At 44.2% G+C, this 20,160-nt stretch overlaps 1 protein-coding gene across 1 annotated transcript in view; it reads left to right on the top strand.

Annotated features, from left to right (window-relative positions):
- LOC112116004 (phospholipase A-2-activating protein) overlaps positions 1-14,786 on the top strand; it is a 28,019-nt gene extending 13,233 nt beyond the window's left edge. The window contains exons 9-14 of the mRNA XM_024213267.2: positions 175-394; positions 1,985-2,053; positions 2,838-2,912; positions 3,964-4,065; positions 7,646-7,810; positions 14,049-14,786. Coding sequence (XP_024069035.2) covers positions 175-394; positions 1,985-2,053; positions 2,838-2,912; positions 3,964-4,065; positions 7,646-7,810; positions 14,049-14,614 — 1,197 coding nt within the window. The 3' untranslated portion in view covers positions 14,615-14,786. The remainder of the gene's footprint in view (positions 1-174; positions 395-1,984; positions 2,054-2,837; positions 2,913-3,963; positions 4,066-7,645; positions 7,811-14,048) is intronic.
- Positions 14,787-20,160: the final 5,374 nt, after the last annotated feature.

The following is a 20,160-nucleotide window of genomic DNA, read 5'->3' as shown; positions in this document are numbered from 1 at the left end:
ATATTTTACAGTTTAATGAAATCTAATAACAAGGATATTTGTGTTCTCAAAACAAGAAATCTTAGTCCGGCATCATTTGCCTGTACTGTTCTTACAGTCCATATTTGATGTATCTGTAGATAAATATGTGATGACACCTCTTTGACTTATTTCCATTTTCATTTCCACTTAAAGGAATATGATTATGTTTTCACGATTGATGTGAATGAAAATGGGCCTTCCTACAAATTGCCATATAACATCAGTGATGATCCCTGGCTGACTGCATACAATTTCCTGCAGAAGAATGATCTAAATGCCATGTTTCTGGATCAGGTGGTTAAGTTTATTATAGACAACACCAAAGGGCAAACGCTGGGGAATACAGACACTGGATTTTCAGATCCTTTTACAGGTAAAGGAAAAAATTTAATTATCACTGGTGCATTCTTTAAGATCTCAAATGTTAATATCTTTCTGAATTAAAACTGCAAACTATAAGGTGCGTGTTCTTTTCTGTCTGCAGCGTACAACATATTTTTATATAGTTGGCATGTTCACAAATTTGGGACATCAGTTTAGCAGAATGCTGGGAAAGCATTCTGTATATTACCATGCAAATATGAGCCCACTAAGCTTCCAAATTCCATTTCCAATACTTGTATAGCAAGACACTGATTTGCTGTGGGGCTTTGCCTGATCTAGTTTCTGATTGACTTAAATTGACTTCCACTATGTTTTGTTTAATTGTTACTAATTTAACTGCTGTGTTGGGTTTGCATTTTTTGTTAAACTGAACTGTCAACAAAAATTTAGTCACTCTTCAATTTTCTTTTTATAATCAGTAATAAGAACAAAGCTTTTCAAAACAGCATAACTTTTTTTTTTTTTAACCTTAAATTAAAAAGCTCTCAGGAATCTTAGTACAATTTTGTTGTTGTTGTTGCTTAGTGCTTTTAAAAAAAAAAGTCTGAATAGTTTTATATTTCAGTTACAAGTTCTGTTGAGATTGAAACATTACCTTGCAATGTGTTACTTCAGCATTTTGCTAGTTTATGAAAATCAAATGCAACTGATTATGAACTGTTGAAATAACTAATAAGAACATACACATGCAATTAATTCCTTGGGGAAGAATGGAGAGGAACCCCACTTGATAGATAGTGTTTCTGCTTACTTAGACCTGAAGAAAAGCTCTTTGTAAGCACTAAAGCTTGTCTCTCACCAAAAGAAGTTAGTCTAATAAAAGACATTACCTCACCCAGTTTGTCTTTTGAAAGTCTAGAAAGTGCTCAAATGGTAATGAACAAGGTGCAAGAACCTAAATAGGATAGACTACTATGTGCATTTTCCAATCCCATTGAAGAACAAAAAGTAAACTACATACATGGTGGAAAGTGAACTCCTCCTTTATTGATAACGTGGTAGTAGCAAGGAAACTTTCTTAAATTTTATTTTAAAAATAAAGTACATTTTTGACATTGTCCTTTTTTTTTAAATAGGTGGAGCTGACTTCTTGAGGGTAGTCAAGCTCAGTGAACAGACATAATTTTGTATGCAAGACTTTTAATAGTATCTTCCTTTTGGAGATACATTGCAAATCTGGTAAATCTCAATCTAAATGGAATGATTTTAACCCAAGAGTGCCTTAATTTTGCAACATAGATGATTGATTTGGCAACTTGGTAGGAGGCTGACAGTCACAACAAATGTGTAGGAATGTATACCTTTTTTAAATGAGAAAAAAAAATGCTCAGTTGGCTTGGCTAGATGACTAGAAAGTGTGGGTATATGTATGGTATGTGTGTATGTATAACTTTCTTTAGAAACAACAAAAAAAACCCTGCAAAACATTTTTATCACCCCAGGCACAAACTGCATTCAGCCTCATTTTGAGCCACTTTGCTATCTGAGGAGTGACCAGTGCAGAGACTAATGGGTTTCAGTAAAAATTATCATCAACATAAGAAAATAAACTGGCTTTCCTTTTCTTACTACTTCACAGGCAGGGGTCGCTATGTTCCGGGCTCTTCATCTGGGTCCAATGCTGTACCTGCACCAGATCCATTTACAGGTATTGCATAACTTGATTTTTGTTCTGATGCTCTGGCAGGCATCAAAAGGTGGGTTTTTATCATGTTCAGGCCCAATCAATGGCCAACAAAGAGCACTAAGTTTCCACCCATCCCTTCATTTTGGGGGCCACAATCTTGATCAGATTGACTCCTCTTGACTCAGATTGACCAGACTGACTCCTCTGCTGTGATAATCCACTGTGAGGAGAAGTGATATGAGGCTCCCTCTTCTACCTCACACAGTTCAGTTTGTCCTCTACAGTGTACCACCACTCCAGCTGCAGAGGAAACAAGGTGCTTAACCCTCATATTTGCTAAACTTTTGTTAAGTCACTTGGCCAACTAGGGGTTGGGTTTTTTCTGTAGAATTCTACACGTTAGTATCTTCTTACTACTCTGGTTTTATCTGAGTGAAAACTGTCTTAATGTAATAGTATAGAACACTTTCAAATTAGCAGGATCGTGACTACAACTGTTGGTGTGGGGATAAGACAATCACTTGGCACTCAAGAAAGATCAGTTTGGCTTGTATTTTTTAATTTCTAGTTTTGTGCTAGAAGAAACAGGGCATAGCTAACATACCACCGTGTAGCACAATCCTCAAACTGTGTGAAATGCTGAGGATAACTTTTATTTCATTAAAAATAACATTTTTACTTTAAGGGGTATACGGATATTGTGACTGTGTGATATAATTTCATCAATAGCAGAAAAACCTAGTTATCTTTTTACTTTCCTTGCTGTGGTATACATTAATGTAATCCCTCAATTGCCATCTTTTAGGTGCTGGTCGCTATGTCCCTGGTTCGGCATCTAATGTGGTAGCTCCTTTAAGTGGAGTAGTTGATCCATTTACTGGTAAGGGCTTCATCTTGCAAATAAATAAGCATTACTAATCTTTCACTTCAGTTTCTCTTTTAACACTATAAGATTCTGCTTGAGATGAGATTTTTATATTAAATTCAATTGTTTTCAAAGCTGTAGTAAAAGGAAGCCTGTTCACCCTCTGAAATGATTGGAAAAATGGAAGAAATTTTTCATCTTTTGTATATCTCAATTCTGTGCTCCAGTGGGAATCGTACAGTGAAACATCAAAGTATGTGGTGTTTAATCTGCCCTTAAAGGAATATAAGGGTGACTCTATTAGTATGTTAAATAGGTTTCTGCTCATACAGATGGTGTCAGTAGTACCAGCCGGAGAAATTGGTATATTCAGTTTTAAATAGCTAAGTGAATTCTACTAATTGAGTTTATTCTTTTCAGATGTTATTCTAGCAAATCGATCACAAGTAATAGGTCAAATCTGATAATTCATTGCTAAGATAGGGGAAATTGCCTTTCCAAAGAAATCTCTCAAACTTCAATTCCAAATAATGTAGGTGTAGCCCATGCAGACCACCTAAATCATTTGCCTCTTTATTGTGAAAATGACACAGTGAAGATAAAGGGTTTTTTTGTGGATTAAAATTTGGACTGTCCATACTTGTGTGTCAAATATGATATCTACTCTCCAATTCTAAGTATTATTTTGGGGGAGATATGTGGCTAGTGTTACATAGGAAGTCAGACTAGATGTTTACAATTGTCCCTTCTGATCTTGGAATATTTGAATCAATGAAAAGATTGTGAACTGAAAGATATTTGTTTGGATTACAATGAAATCCTAGTTATGCACTTGCTATTGTGTAGGAAAGCATTTGGAAAAAATCCAATTATGAATTAATTCTGTTTATAATTATGGCCTTTTGGTTTTGTAACTATTGTAAGTACTAATGGCATAACTAGTGACAAATTTCAGGAGCAACACATATAGAAATATATAGCCATCGAGTTTAACTTTCTGAAAGGAAGTTACTACTTGTTATCAAACACTATTCTGTTGAATTTCTAATATCTTTACCTTGTGTAGGAAGAGGTGCTTATCAAGCAACTGATGCTAAAGCTGAAAATATTTATTTTCCAAAGAAGGAAGCTGTCACTTTTGACCAGGCCAACCCCACACAAATATTGGGTGAGTTTTTTATTCCTATATCTAATTTTGGTTAAACTAATTCTCCATTCTTTCTCAACCCCTCCAAGAAGCTACATTATTTTTACCACATTTCCAACCTTCTAGTCCTGCACAATTGATATCTTTCAGTCACAGCTCCAGCCAGACCTACAATATGGAAGGGTATTTGAAAATCCAGACCATGGGGGATTGGGAGTCCAGACTAAATTTCACAAGGGACTAATTTTTCTTTTATATAAAATATCTACTTGGTTCTCCCTGTAATACAAGTCTTGCATGTCTATTCTTGCTCTTTTTGGGGATTTTGCTCACTGAATTTGATTCTGAGTGATACAAGTCTTGCTCCCCCTGTTGCGATAAAACTCCACAGTGCTCCCAGCCCTTGCTGGCTTCAGGAGGACATCCTTTGATTTGGAATGTATAGCCAGGGCTTGAAAAATGTACCCAATATCCTGGGTAGTCATGTCCTCCGTGCTGTGTTACACAGTCATGTCCCCTGCCCTTTCCTAGACCAAGTCCAGACGGGACATTATACTCATCTAGCCTGACATCCTGCGTAACACACGAAGTAAAACAGTTGTGTACACCAGGGATTCTCAACCTTTTTCTTTCTGAGGCCCCCCCAACATGCTAAAAAACTCCACGGCTCACCTGTGCCACAACAGCTGGTTTTCTGCATATAAAAGCCAGGGCCAGCATTAGGGAGTAGCAAGCAGGGCAGTTGCATGGGGCCCATGCCACAGGGGTCCCCGCAAAGCTAAGTTGCTCCGGCTTTGGCTTCAGCCCCAGGTGGCAGGGCTTCTGCTTTCTGCCTGGAGCCCCAGCGAGTCTAACACTGGCCCTGCTTGGGAGGACCTCCTGAAACGTGCACATGGCCCCGCAGTGGGCCTAGGGCCCCTGGTTGAGAACAACTGGTGTACAGTATTTAACTGTAATTTACAGTGAACAAACTTTCCATTGAATTCATGTAAATGTACCTTGCTTTTGTTAGACTTTTTTCCTTTTCTGCCTTGACTCCACTCTCTCTTTGCTGTAGTAGATCATAGTGCTTGTTTTCACTATCACTTTACTTTTCTGACTCTCCCTTGACCCTCCCCCCTTATCATTTGCTATTTAGTTCTGTTTCCTCCCCTATGTTTTCTGTGTCTCATCTGTCCCCAAAATCTCTTACCCTTCTTTTTTTGTCTGTATTTTCTGTACCTAGGGAGTTCTATAAAACTATCCTTGATATGATAGTAATTCAAAATGAGATAGGTGCTATACACATTTACGGGATGACATAGTGCTACCCTAAAGAGCTTATGAATGTAAAATCTCTCCTTCCCACCCACATTTATTCATCATTTCACTATCGCCCTCTCCCCATCTTCCCACCTTATGGGGCTTGAAAATGTACCAAATATCCAATAGCCAGAGGACTGAACTAAAATGAAGGGTCCTAACATGCCCACAACCTTACCCCAGCTGCTTGGAAAATGAAGAGTGCTGGGATTACTACCAGGGTGCTTTTCTTTGACCACCTCCTGGGGTTCCATATTTTATACTCAGTACTAGAAAATATCTGATCAATGTGAACTCCAAACCCAGACTGCTAGAGGGTAGAGAGCAGTGGCGCTGGAACGTTTTTAGTAGTGAGGGTGCTGAAAGCCAGCCCCCTTAACCCTGTCTGCCCTCCCGTCCCACCCCGAGGCTGGGAGCAGGGCTGTCTCTCTGGGAGCGGGGGACCCGGATGGGATAAGGGGACTGAGGTGTGAGGCCAGAAGCGGAGCCCTGGGCAGGGGCTGGCAGCTGGGACCCCATGTGCGGGGCCAAGAGCAGAGCCCTGACTGGGTGTGGGGCCCCGGGCATGGAGGCCTGGGAGCAGGGTTGGGGCTGGCAGCCAGGACCCGAGCCTCAGGTGAGATGAGGGGTTGGGGAACAGAGTGCAGGCAGAGGGCCAGGAGCAGGGCATAGGTGTGGGAAACAACCCCAGTTTTATGCACGGAATCAGTGGCTGGGGAGCGGGGTGTGGGGCCAGCTGCCCTACATAAAACTTGGGGGTGCTGCAGTACCCCCCACACCGCTACTTCACGCGCCTATGGTAGAGAGAGAACATTCTTCCTCTAACTCTATAAACTGCTGGTTGCTTGAGTATAGTGGTGGTCTCTGCTGATCCCATGCCTTCATTTGTGGGGAGTTCTCTCTAGTAAATAGCTCTAGTCCTACCTCTGCTATTACTCCTAGTTTTTCCCTATGATGGAGAATGATATTGACTAATTTTTACTGGTTTAATTGCTGCCCATAGGGTTTCCAGTAATAGCTGTGAGAACTGAAATTTGCAACCACAAGGGCTAGAATTTTTTTTTTTAATGAAAGCTTAGATTCTGCATACATTGATGTCACTCACCCAGGAAAGTTTTTCCTACTGGCCCTGTGTGAGTGAATTGTTCAAATGATAAAGATTATGGAACTCGGGGGCTAGAGTCCCCAGCTACAAATTTAATGTAGGTTTTTTTTTCAAGATAGAATGTCAACCCGTCCTTCCAGGACTTCCCATTGATTATCCGCTACAAATTTGACAAGAAAGGGTAGCAGTAATTGAAGTGGTACTCCTGCTTGTACTTTTCTATAGAACTGGAATTTATGACCTTTGGTCGGCGTATGTGCATCAGTGAATCAACTTTGTGGCAAACTTTAAAATTTTGGAATATATTATATATAATAAATATTTTGTCCTTAAATTAGCATAGTTGAAACTAATTTTAGTTTCAAAGGCTTTTTGAATCATAAGGTGATTACATGATCCCTGGCACTTAACAAGCAAGTATGCATATTAAGATGATTTCAATCATTTCCGAGCACGTCTTGACTCAGTTAAACTTTGAATTACCCAGCCTTCCCATACCTTAGCTACCCTGATAATCAAAAGATAAGGGGAGGGGGGAGAACAGCTATAAACACTCAAAACTAATTTGTGGTGATATGATCCTTTACCACCTTCAGCTGACATGTTTCAGTATCATATAGATGTGAATTCAAAATCTTTTCCCCCTCCCCTATTTTAAAACACTTTATTTACTTTTGAAAATTTGCAACAGTGTTACTTACTTCTGTAACCAGCTCTTTCTTGAACATTCTTGAGTCTGTAATGCTAAGTCTCTTAATGAGAAATGCAAAATGATAAAATATGAACTAATATTATTGATGTATTTTTATAACTTACGCTTAGGAAGTCCAGGCTTCTCTGGGTCAAGAGTTTTCCAGAGATACTGTGGATCGTGGAATGTTGTGGCTAGAGCAGGGAATCAAGGATCCAGATTTTGGGATTGTACCTCAGCTTTGCTGCTGATTTGCTGGGTGATCTTGGAAATGACGATCGTGAAAAATAGCCACTTGTGAAAAACTGAATTTGAAAGGTTGTGAAGTCAAGCAAAATAACAATTTCTGTGCAAAAATCTACAGAACAAAAGTTGTGAAAATAGTGGGGGCTCGATGTTTCTAAAACGCTTTGAGATTCTCTGGAAAGTGCTTTGTAAGTATTTTTCAGGTGGTGAAAATCTACTGGCACAGACTAACCTTTTGGGGTTTTTTGGTTGCACAGGTAAACTAAAGGAACTTAACGGAAGCGCACCTGAAGAACAAAAGCTAACTGAAGATGATTTGATACTCCTAGAAAAGTTACTCTTTGTAACATGTAATACCTCTTTAGAAACACCAACAGCACAACAACTTCAAACTTTGTGGAAAGCAATTAACTGGCCAGAAGGTATGAAATAAACACATTATATGGATGGGCAGGGGATAATTGGGAAGCTCCTCTTCATCTATCCCTTCCTTTTGAGTTGTTCCTCCACAGTGTATCTGTTCCCTCCAAATATTCATCCATAGTTATTTGAGGAAGGTAAGTAATTAACTTTGCATTATGGTGCCTTGGATTTTTCATGATTGCTTCACTTAAAAGCATGTCGTTCTGCATTGTTTAAACCCAGATGTTCAAAAGCTACTCTGTAAACCTCCAAAACTGCACTGAATGCATCTTCTCAGGAGCTCATTGGACTAAGCTGAAACTGGCCAACTGGAAGTGATTAAGTGTACCAGTATTTGAGTTTTGAAGTATTGCAGTTGTATTCTGCCTACAGCTGGGAAATCATAGAAAATTAGGGTTGGAAGAGACCTCAGGAGGTCATCTAGTCCAACCCCCTGCTCAAAGCAGGACCAATCCCCAACTAAATCATCCCAGCCAGGGCTTTTTCAAGTCGGGCCTTTAAAAACCTCTAAGGATGGAGATTCCACCACCTCCCTAGGTAACCCATTCCAGTGCTCCACCACCCACCTAGTGAAATAGTTTTTCCTAATATCCAACCTAGACCTCCCCCACTGCAACTTGAGACCATTGCTCCTTGTTCTGTCATCTGCCACCACTGAGAACAGCCGAGCTCCATCCTCTTTGGAACCCCCCTTCAGATAGTTGAAGCTGCTATCTAATCCCCCCTCATTCTTCTCTTCTGCAGACTAAATAAGCCCAGTTCCCTCAGCCTCTCCTCATAAATCATGTGCCCCAGCCCCCTAATCATTTTCGTTGCCCTCCGCTGGACTCTCTTCAATTTGTCCACAACCTTTCTTTAATGGGGGGCCCAAAACTGGACGCAATACTCCAGATGTGGCCTCACCAGTGCCAAATAAGGGGAATAATCACTTCCCTTGATCTGCTGGCAATGCTCCTACTAATGCAGCACTACTAATGCAGTCGGTCCCCAGCCTGTAGCAGTGCATGGGATTCTTCCGTCCTAAGTGCAGGACTCTGCACTTGTCCATGTTGAACCTCATTAGATTTCTTTTGGCCAATCCTCCAATTTGTCTAGGTCACTCTGGACCCTATCCCTACCCTCCAGGGTATCTACCTCTCCCCCCAGCTTAGTGTCATCCGCGAACTTGCTGAGGGTGCAATCCATCCCATCATCCAGATCATTAATGAAGATGTTGAACAAAACCGGAGCCAGGACCGACCGCTGGGGCACTCCGTTTGATACTGGCTGCCAACTAGACATCGAGCCGTTGATCACTACTGTTGAGCCCAACGATCTAGCCAGCTTTCTGTCCACCTTATAGTCCATTCATCCAATCCATACTACTTTAACTTGGTGGCAAGAATACTGTGGGAGACCATATCAAAAGCTTTGATAAAATCAAGGTATATCACGTCCACTGTTTTCCCCATATCCACAGAGCCAGTTATCTCATCATAGAAGGCAATCAGTTTGGTCAGGCATGACTTGCCCTTAGTGAATCCATGTTGACTCTTTCTGATCACCTTCCTCTCTTCCAAGTGCTTCAAAATGGATTCCTTGAGGACCTGCTCCATGATTTTTCTGGGGACTGAGGTGAGGCTGTCCGGTCTCTAGTTCCCCGGATTCTCCTTCTTCCCTTTTTAAAAGATGGGCACTATATTTGCCTTTTTCCAATCATCCGGGACCTCCCCCGATCGCCACAAGTTTTCAAAGATAAAGGCCAATGGCTCTGCAATCACATCAGCCAACTCCCTCAGCACCCTCGGATGCATTGCATCCGGCCCCATGGACTTGTGCATGTCTAGCTTTTCTAAATAGTCCTTAACCTGTTCTTTCACCACTGAGGGCAGCTCACCTCCTCCCCATACTGTGCTTCCCAGTGCAGCAGTCTGGGAGCTGACTTTGTCTGTGAAGACCGAGGCAGAAAAAGCATTGAGTACTTCAGCTTTTTCCACATCATCTGTCGCTAGGTTGCCTCCCCCATTCAGTAAAGGTCCCACACTTTCCCTGACCACCACCTTGTTGCTAACATACCTGTAGAAACCCTTCTTGTTACCCTTCACATCCCTTGCTAGCTGCAACTCCAATTGTGCTTTGGCCTTCCTGATTACACACCTGCATGCTCGAGCAATATTTTGATACTCCCCCTTAATCATCTGTCCCAAGTTTCCACTTCTTAATAAGCTTTCTTTTTGTGTTTAAGCTCACCGAAGATTTTTCTGTTAAGCCAAGCTGGTCACCCGCCATATTTGCTATTCTTTCTGCACATTGGGATGGTTTGTTCCTGTGCCCTTAATAAGGCTTGTTTAAAATACAGCCAGCTCTCCTGGACTCCTTTCCCCCTCATATTAGCCTCCCAGGGAATCCTGCCCATCAGTTCCCTGAGGGAGTCCAAGTCTGCTTTTCTGAAGTCAAGGGTCCATATTCTGCTGCTCTCCTTTCTTCCTTTTGTCAGGATTATGAAGTCGACCATCTCATGGTCACTGCTGCCCCGGTTGCCACCCACTTCTACTTTCTTTATCAATTCTTCCCTGTTTGTGAGCAGCAGGTCAAGAGTAGCACGGCCTCTAGTTGGTGCCTCCAGCACTTGCCCCAGGAAGTTGTCCCCAACACTCTCCAAAAACTTCCTGGATTGTCTGTGCACTGCTGTATTGCTTTCCCAGCAGATGTCAGGGTGATTGAAGTCCCCCATTAGAACCAGGGCCTGTGATCTGGAAACTTCTGTTAGTTGTCCGAAGAAAGCCTTGTCTACCTCCACCTCCTTGTCTGGTGGTCTATAACAAACACCCACCATGACATCACTCTTGTTGCTCTCGCCTCTAAACTTAACCCAAAGACTCTCAACAGATTTTTCTCCAGATTCATACTGGAGCTCTGAGCAATCATACTGCTCTTTTACATACAGTGCAACTCCTCCAGCTTTTCTCCCTCGCCTGTCTTTCCTGAACAGTTTATACCCATCCATGACAGTACTCTAGTCATGTGAGTTACTCCACCAAGTCTGTTGTTCCAATCACATCATATTTCCTTGACTGTGCCAGAACTTCCAATTCTTCCTGCTTGTTTCCCAGGCTTCTTGCATTCGTGTACAGGCACCTAAGATAACTAGCCGATTGCCCTACTTTCTCAGTGTGAATTAGGGGGCCTCCCCTGTTGTACCCTCCTCCTTGTGTTTCTTCCCAGTATCCCACTTTCCCACTTACCTCAGGGCTTAGGTCTCCATCCCCTGGCAAAAAGTTTAAAGCCCTCCTCACTAGATTAGCAAATCTGCCTGCGAAGATGCTCTTCCCTCTCTTTGTTAGGTGGATCCCATCTCTTCCTAGCAATCCTTCTTCCTGAAACAACATCCCATGGTCAAAGAATCCAAAGCCCTCTCTCCGACACCACCTGCCTAACCATGCATTTACTTCCACAATACGATGGTCCCTACCTGGGCCTTTTCCTTCAACAGGGAGGATGAACGAGAACACGACTTGTGCCTCAAACTCCTTTATCCTTCTTCCCAGAGCTACATAGTCTGCAGTGACCTGCTCAAGGTCATTCTTGGCAGTATCATTGGCACCCGTGTGGAGAAGTGGGAAGGGGTAGCAGTCCGAGGACTTGATCAGTCTTGGCAGACACTCCGTCGCATCCTGAATTCTAGCTCCGGGCAAGAAGCACACTTCGAGTTTCCCGGTCTGGACGGAAGATGGATAACTCCATCCCCCTTATGAGGGAGTCCCCGACCACCACCACCGTCTGTTTCTTCCTCTTGGGAATGGTGGTCGTGGAACCCCCCCATCCCTAGGACAATGCAACCCATACTTTCCGGTCGATGGGGTCTCCTTCTGATCCCTTCCCTCATATGACTCTTCCAAACCATTCTTTGCCATAGTACCTGTGCAGAGATCCTGAAAACGGTTTCTTTCTTCTATCTGCATTGGGGGTACATGGGTTCTCCTCTTTCTTCTTCTGGAGGTCACATGCTGCCAATTTTCTTCCCCGTTCTGCACTGCCCTCTCAGATTCCTCAGCATGCTGTGCCTGCAGTACCGAACACTGACTTCTATACAGAAAAATCTTCATTTTCTCTGATGCAACGCAGGGTTGATACTTGGGTCTCTAGACATTTAACCTTCTCTTCCAATATGGAGACCAGCTTGTACTTGTACATACAAAGTCGTTTCTATCCTCTGGGAGAAAGACAAACATGGCACATCCTCTGCAGGTCACAACAGCTGATCACTCACTATCCATATTGTCTTCCTTCTAAGAGTCTCTTCACATGTTATATTTACTGCTCACAGAAGCCTGAAAGGCAAAAACTCTGTGGGAAATCTACCCAGGCAAACGGCCTCGGTTTGCTTCTCCTCTATTCACAGCTCATTCGGTTCCCAATTGGCTGCTTTTCTATAAGGCTGCTGGCTCGAAGCAATTGCCCGTCTCAAAGCCTTCCCTCCAATCAACCACTCAAGGCCCACCTGCAACAAATCACTCCCAATTCACAGTTTTCAAACAAATCATCACATGGTCAAATAGTGCCTGCAACTAGCACCAGTCAAACAAATGGTCACAGCAGACACTCGATATTCACCGCACCAGCTCACAACACAACCCCTCTAATGCAGCACTCACCGTAGCGGACGGTGGCGTCAGGTTGAGATCTATAGCCTGTGTAAATCAGTTGAGTGCACTGTGTATGCTGAACTCAGGAAACTGAATTTAAAATTAACCTTATGTCAAGCTAATGCTAACGTGACGTTTTAAGTAGAAAACTAACTTTTTTAAACAAATCACATTTAAGAGATTTAATATGCATTTTTTTATGTTAGGTAAATTATTCATAACAGTTGTGAAACATAGCAGTTAACTATACTATAGTCTACAGAGATGTGGGAGATCAGTGCTGACACCTACATGTTTCTAGTGCTTTTACGGGTGTACAGTCTCTTCATTTCAAAGAGCCTGGATGCCTGTAAAAACAGCTGCATGTAAGGAGGAAGATCAGGTGCAGCTGATGGTAAAAAAGCCCTGCTGCTAAAAAGGAAAAGAACAGGATCCATCAGTGGGACAGGAGCTGTAGCCACCAGAGAGGGAAGAATGTCCAGGGGAAGATGGAACTGGGCAGCATATCCAGGAAATTAACTGCCTGGATCTTAGCACCTTAGATATCTTGTTCAGGGGAGTGTGAGTGCAGGGAAGTGTCTGGGGAAGAGGAGGAGATTTGGGGGCAAGAAAGCATGTATAGGAGAGAAAAAGGAACAGAATAGATGGTTTGGGGAAATTAAAATGGAGATCAGTAGCTCACAGTGCAATTAAAAGGGACTGTGCTAACTTAAAAATCACATTTCTGCCTGAAACCTTTCACCAACTGTTACAAATAACACCCAAAATTATCCTAACAGCCTACAAGGGGGGTGGGGGGGGAAATCTCCTTTTAAAGTTGTATATTTGCCTGCCATTTGTATATAGCCTGTTTCGGTAGTGTCCGTTTCCCTTGTTCAATGTTTGCTGTTTTTGTTTTTTGTTTAAATGGTTCTATAGCCACAAATATTTGTATGTGAGCTAGGAGGCAGGAGTAGTACCTGAAACTATTCATATTTTAAGCTTACTTTAGAAATACAGACTAGGTTTTAAGTTCATGGCATCCTTTCCATTTTTTTTCAAATTGGATAAAAAACATATCATAGTGTGGGCAGCTGAAAATACACTAAATATTTTCCTTTTCCATGTAAACAGTTGCTGTAGTGGTCACAAAGACATTATGAGATCTGGAATGGGAGGTTGCCCATGATATGCTTGCTATTTAGATGTGGGCTACATTGAAAAAAGTTAACACCTGTGAAACAACTGTGCTGCATGTGAAGTATCTTGTCTTCTAAATGTTGTCAGACTGAATTCTTTGGACATGATAGTTTACAAGTGTCTTGGAAGCACTATGGCTGTATCTGAAGTTAATACCCATGGCAGCAAAGTTTCTCTGGTAGACATCTGAAACTTTTTGTACAATTGAGGCTCTGTACACAATTTTGGTTTTGATATGAATTTCTGAATATTTGAGTACTTGTTGTTTAGGCACTTGGGGGTCTCTGAATCTTAATTGTTCTCTGTATGTTCCTTTTATAGTATTCATTTCAAAAGCAGGAGTACAGATCTGCACATATAAGGAAAGCTCTCCAGTTCTTACAAACAATGCAATATCTGTGTAATGCATTAAAATATTTTTCTTGTCTCTTAGATATTGTCTTTCCAGCATTAGACATTCTTCGATTGTCTATCAGGCATCCCAGCGTGAATGAGAATTTCTGCAGTGAAAAGGATAGCATACGATTCAGCAGCCATCTCCTAAAATTTCTGAGTCGTAACGGAAAACAGGCAAACCAGTTACTGGCACTTAGAACTCTTTGCAATTGTTTTGTCAGCCAGGGAGGCCAGAGGCTCATGATGTCACAGAGGGACACAATAATGTCCCATGCAATAGAACTGAAATTGGGCGGCAATAAGAACATTCACATCGCACTGGCCACATTGACATTGAACTATGCTGTTTGGTTACATAAAGTTAATAACATTGAGGGAAAAGCTCAGTGTTTGTCAGTAATCAGCACAGTCATAGAAGTTGTTCAAGACCTTGAAGCCATTTTTAGACTGCTTGTGGCTCTTGGGACGCTAATCAGTGACGATACAAATGCTGTGCAATTAGCCAAGTCTCTAGGAGTTGACTCTCAAATTAAAAAATATGCCTCTGTATCAGAACCAGCTAAAGTAAGTGAATGCTGTAGGTTTGTCCTTAATCTGCTGTAACTTTTTTTTAGCACTTGGGCAACTAGGAATATGTAGCGAAATAATTTTTTTTTTCATATTTTACATGACTGAATATAACTGAAAAAATACTGTGGGAGAATTACAAATTTGATGAAGATCTAACTTGTCATGAGTGGAACAACCTAATAAAAACTTTTGCACTGATTGTAAATTATGTTTTACTGTCTGGGATACATGAGACGCTGGTATGAACTATACTGTCTTGAGTGATGAGCTCATTAAATCTGTCAAGCTAAACAGGGTCAAACCAGGTCAGTACTTGGAAGGAAAACGTAGGAAGGAAAAAAACAAGGAAATGTTGTTGATTCAGTATGTCAGTCTCTTTAGAATCAGCACTGAAAATAGTACTTCAGCATGATGCTGGGAAGCATTGTGCCTGTTGTTGGTGCTGTTTGCCAACAGACAGAAAACTAAGATTCTGATCAAATGTGACTGTTAAAGATTCGATGGTACTCGTCAGAGTTGAGGTCTGAACTTGGCCAGAATCCTGAGATTAACTTTAATAATTGCATTCTGCCTACTTAAATTTCCCTTGTAGTTTTCTTAATTTCCTTAAACTGTTGAATGTGGTGTTGCTGTACATGGTTAAAAGCTGCAGCACATTAACCCCGGTGAGGTGAGGAGGAAGCTCTTTTGGGGCAGGAAACGTCTTTAAATGCCATTTGAGCTTACTCACTGTGAGTGATTTGGTGATACAAGAGACCACCTTCATGTTATGTTTGTGTAACAGTTTAAATCCCTGATGCTACGAAGGCTTACATGTGCTTAATTCTGTGCTCAGGAATAGCTCCACTGACTACTTGTGCATTAAGTTCAGCAGTGTCTTTTTCTAGGATCAGGGTCTAAGTTTGTGAAGCTCTGTGGAATCCTTCAGAATGAAAGACGCTATATTCATTATAAGAGTGCAATATAAAATAGCAAATGATATACCCAGACTTTAAGGTGGAGTGATGCAATTAAAAATAAAAACGGCTGGGGAACTGGGCTCTGCTTCTTGTCCTGCCTGCATAGTTCTCTGTTCCAAGGACTGTGAAGCACTACTCATAAGGTCTGCAAAGCAGGCTCCTTGGCCGCCTCAAATGCTGTTTCCTTGTCCTGGTACTGAGCCGAAGATGTTGGGTCCTCAACATTCTGCTGAATTTTTCAGATTCCTAAATGAGTTTAGGGCCTTGGCTACACTTGAGAGTTACAGCGCTGTAACTCACTCCCCGTCCACACTGGCAAGGCACGTACAGCGCTGTATCTCCGTGGCTACAGTGCTGCAGGTACTCCACCTCTCCAAGAGGATTAACAGCTGCTGCGGAGTGGCTGAGACGCTGGTGCTCCAGTGTAAACGGGGAGTAACCTTATTAGGCAGTGATTGACCTCCGGAAACTCCCCATAATCCTTTTAACTGAAGCTTCCTCTCTTGTTCCTCTCCTTGTTTTGTTGTGATTCCTCTCTTTGTTTTGTTGTGAACTCCAGACGCTCCAGGAGCTGCTTTATCAAAAAAACAAACACAGCTTTGAATGAGTAGAGGCAGGCAGGGGGGCTCCCTTTGGAACGCCCACAGCTGATGTTTGCTTGAAGCGGGGGGGGGGGGGGGGGCTGTTGCGGCAAGCGGCTGCTTATCTGGTCTGTGAGAAAAAAACACAGCTGCTGTTTGCTTTCAGTGAGTGAGAGAGGGGTGGAGGAGGGAGTGGGGTCGGAACTTGCAAGGCAGAGTGCTGACACAGTGTGGGCACTCCAGAAACCCACTCTCTCTCCTCCCACGCTCCCTGTCACGCTCCACCCCACCCCTTTTGAAAAGCACATTGCAGCCACTTGAACGCTGGGATAGCTGCCCATAATGCACCGCTCCCAATGCCGCTGCAAATGTGGCCACGACAGTGCGCTGTCAGTGTGGACAGACTGCAGCGCTTTCCCTACTCAGCTGTACGAAGACAGGTTTAACTCACAGCGCTGTACAGCTGCAAGTGTAGCCATACCCTAGGAGCCTGGCTCAAAATCTTTTAGTGAAAATCTTTGCCCTAGGCTCTTCCCTTTGTGTTTCATCTGTCCTGGGTCAAAATCAGTGTGAGGCTGTCACAGTGGGAGGGGTTTTCTAGGCATCAGAACACGGTTATGCACAACAGATTAGCCTTTCACTGTTTCATTGTGTAAAGGAAATTGTCTTGAGAAATTGCCCTCAAGGCACGCTGAGAGCAAGAACAGCTTTCTTAGGCCATGGCTACACTTGCAGATATAGAGTGCTTTGGGTTAAACCAGCCTTCAGAGAGCGCACCAGGGAAAACGCTCCAGTCTGTCCACACTGACAGCTGCAAGCTCACTGGCGTGGCCACATTCACGGCACTTGAAGCGGCATTTGGAGCGGTGCATTATGGGCAGCTATCCCACAGAGCACCTCTTCCCATTCTGGCGCTGTGGCTTGTGGGAAGGGGGCGTGGGGTGTGGAGCATTCTGTATCCTGTCCCAACGCCCCGTGATGCATCGCTTCGCATCCCAGCAATCCCTATGTTTCCGTCCACATTTGGCGCCATCTTTCAATGGTTTCTGTGTAGAGTGCGCTTTGTCTTCCCTTTGGTCTGCGGGAATGGAGCCCGAACTGCTGCGGAACATGCTGACAAGTCTCGCCAGCCCATCTCGTTTGGCAGTCGAGTTACGGCTTAAGATCCAAAGTGACAGTGAGGAGTCCGACAATGATATCGAGTCGCGTAACGCATACGACATGAAATTGCTTGTCTTATTCACGGACATGCTCTCCACCGTGGAACGCCATTTTTGGGCTCGGGAAACAAGCAATGAGTGGTGAGAACACATCGTCCTGCAAGTCTGGGATGACGAGCAGTGGCTGCAGAACTTTCGGATGAGAAAAGCCACTTCCATGGGCCTGTGTGCTGAGCTCGCCCCCACCCTGCGGCGCAAGGACACAAGATTGAGAGCTGCCCTGCCAATGGAGAAGCGGGTGGCTATTGCAATCTGGAAGCTGGCAACTTTCGGTCGCTAACCAGTTTGGAGTGGGAAAGTCAACGCTTGGAATTGTGTTGATGCAAGTTTGCAGGGCCATTAATCGCATCCTGCTCAGAAGAACTGTGACTCCGGGTAATGTGCATGACATTGTGACTGGCTTTGAACAAATGGTTTTCCCTAACTGCGGAGGGGCGATAGATGGGACACATATTCCTATTCTGGCACCAGCCCACCTAGCCTCCGAATATGTTAATCGGAAGGGGTATTTCTCCATGGTTCTCCAGGTGCTTGTGGATTACCGTGGTCATTTCATTGACATTAACGCAGGCTAGCCTGGAAGGATGCATGATGCACACATCTTTCGGAACACTGGCCTGTTTAAGAAGCTGCAAGCCGGGACTTTTTTCCCCAGACCGGAGGATTACCGTAGGGGAAGTCGAAATGCCCATTGTGATCCTTGGAGACCGGGCTTATCCTTTAATGCCGTGGCTCATGAAACCCTACACAGGGAGCCTGGACAGCAGCCAGGAACGGTTCAACTACAGGCTGAGCCGGTGCCGAATGGCTGTGGAGTGTGCTTTTGGCCGTTTGAAGGGCCGCTGGCACTCTTTTTATGGGAAGCTGGACTTGGCCGAAGACAGTATCCCTGTGGTTATATCCGCGTGCTGTACCCTCCATAATATTTATGAAGGGAAGGCTGAAAGCTTCACTGAGGCATGGGTCTCGGAGGTTCAACACCTGGAGGCTGAATTTGCACAGCCAGAGAGCAGGGCTATTAGAGGGGCCCAGTGTGGGGCTGCAAGGATTAGGGATGCCTTGAGGGAGCAATTTGAGGCTGAAAGCCACCAGTAATGTCTGGTGCTCTGCACGGGAGTTAAGTGCAGTGGCTGTTTGGTACACTGACTTGCAGTGCTTGTTGCTTTCCTGGGCTAAGGTATATTTTGCTTTATGCACTAATGAAGTATGTTTTCAAAGTAAAAAACTCCGTCCCCCCCCCCCCCCAATACATGAAGTAACACAGAAATACCAAAAGGGCAAGGGGGTGAGGTGGGGACCGGTTCACTCATAGGCTTGAGTATGTCCTGATTTCATACTCTTGAATCCTGGCTGGAGTGCTGTGCATTAAGTGCTGCACTTCAGGATGGCTATAAGGCACGTTGAGGGGGGTTGAGTGCAGTGGATAAGGGTTGTAGTTTTTGTGGGTGGGTGGTGAAGCTACGGGTGTAGGAGGCAACTGGGGGCGGTAAGAACCCAGATGTAGGGGAAAGTGGGTTGGAGGGGACATGGGGGCACAAGGGGAAGAGTTCTAGGACAAGGGCTGCGGGGGGGCGAGCACGGTAGTGCTCCGCCTGCATGGCGACGAGCGCCTGGATAGAGTCCGCTTGGCGCTTCGTTATGCTAATCAGCCGTTCCTTGCTTTGCCGCCAGTGCATCACGTTTTCCTGGCGGATCCTCCTTTCGCTCTCCCTCCACTTCTGTGCCTTTCGATTCTCGTTTACAGACTGCTGCATGACTTCATGCAGCATGTCTTCTTTGCTTTTACGCAGCCTCTTCCGGAGTCTTCTCAGTCTGTCGGCCAGTGATAAGAATGACGGCTGAAATCTCAAGACAGGCAAAATGCAACACTTAACAGAGGCAGCATTGTACACACCAGACAGAGCAATGATTTCCCCTGCACTTAAGGAGGGCAATCACAAAAACCATACTTTGCCTGTCTCAAAGCGAGCGCACATAACCCATGGGAGCCTCAGAAATGGTGAGTAAGCACAGGGTCCATGGGGACTGATTGTTTCATGGCTGTACTGTCCTCTGGGTTTCTGTGCCTTGGGGAGAGCCAACAGCTTCAGGGGGCACCTACACTGAACACTGTTCTAACATTCTCCACAGGAGTTTGTCCTGGAAGATATCTCGCTGCTGAGGGTGATCAGGGAAGCAAGGGAGGGTCTTCTCCTACAATGCGGCTTCCGCCCTGGCCCATACGCAGCTTGCCTGTGTGCAGCAATGGTTCCCCCGTCCCTCACAGCACAGTGGCACGGACACGTTAGCCTGACTGGGACAAGAACCATGCTGGCTCTCCCAATAAACCTGCGCAGGCGCATGGCCCACGTTCTGGCTGAGACTTTTGAAGAGATCATCGATGCCGATTACCGCAATGTGATAGACCACATAATGCGCTATTCTGCATCTAGGCATGCATGCAGTCCTTACCCTCCTCGCCCAAAGAGCCCAGACCTAAAAACTTCCTTCCCGAAAAGAAAGCCGCTTACCAGGAACCTCCTCTGTTGTTTGTCCTTCCCTAAGCACCGGATGCTGCGACTGGCTGCCTTCCTCCTGGCTCGAGAAGAGCTCCTGGCTGCATGCATCTAGGGATTCCGGGGTGTCTCCCCCGCCTCAGCACCATCACTCGCGCTTTCCTCCTCCTCCTTCCCTTGCTGTGCTGGGCTCGGAAGTGTCCATGGTGGTTGTTGCAGTGGAGGTGGGATCGCCCCCAAGTATCGCGTCCAGCTCTTTGTAGAATTTGCAGGTCATGGGGGCAGCACCGGAGCGGCCATTTGCCTCGCGGGCTTTGCGGTAGG

This window comes from Terrapene carolina, unplaced genomic scaffold, assembly GCF_002925995.2.
Source record: "Terrapene carolina triunguis isolate 2854851 unplaced genomic scaffold, T_m_triunguis-2.0 Scaffold35022, whole genome shotgun sequence".
In the NCBI taxonomy this organism is placed as follows: Eukaryota; Metazoa; Chordata; order Testudines; family Emydidae; genus Terrapene; species Terrapene triunguis.
The sequence above is the reverse complement of the archived record's forward strand: the minus strand, read 5'-3'. Positions and strand labels throughout refer to the sequence as shown.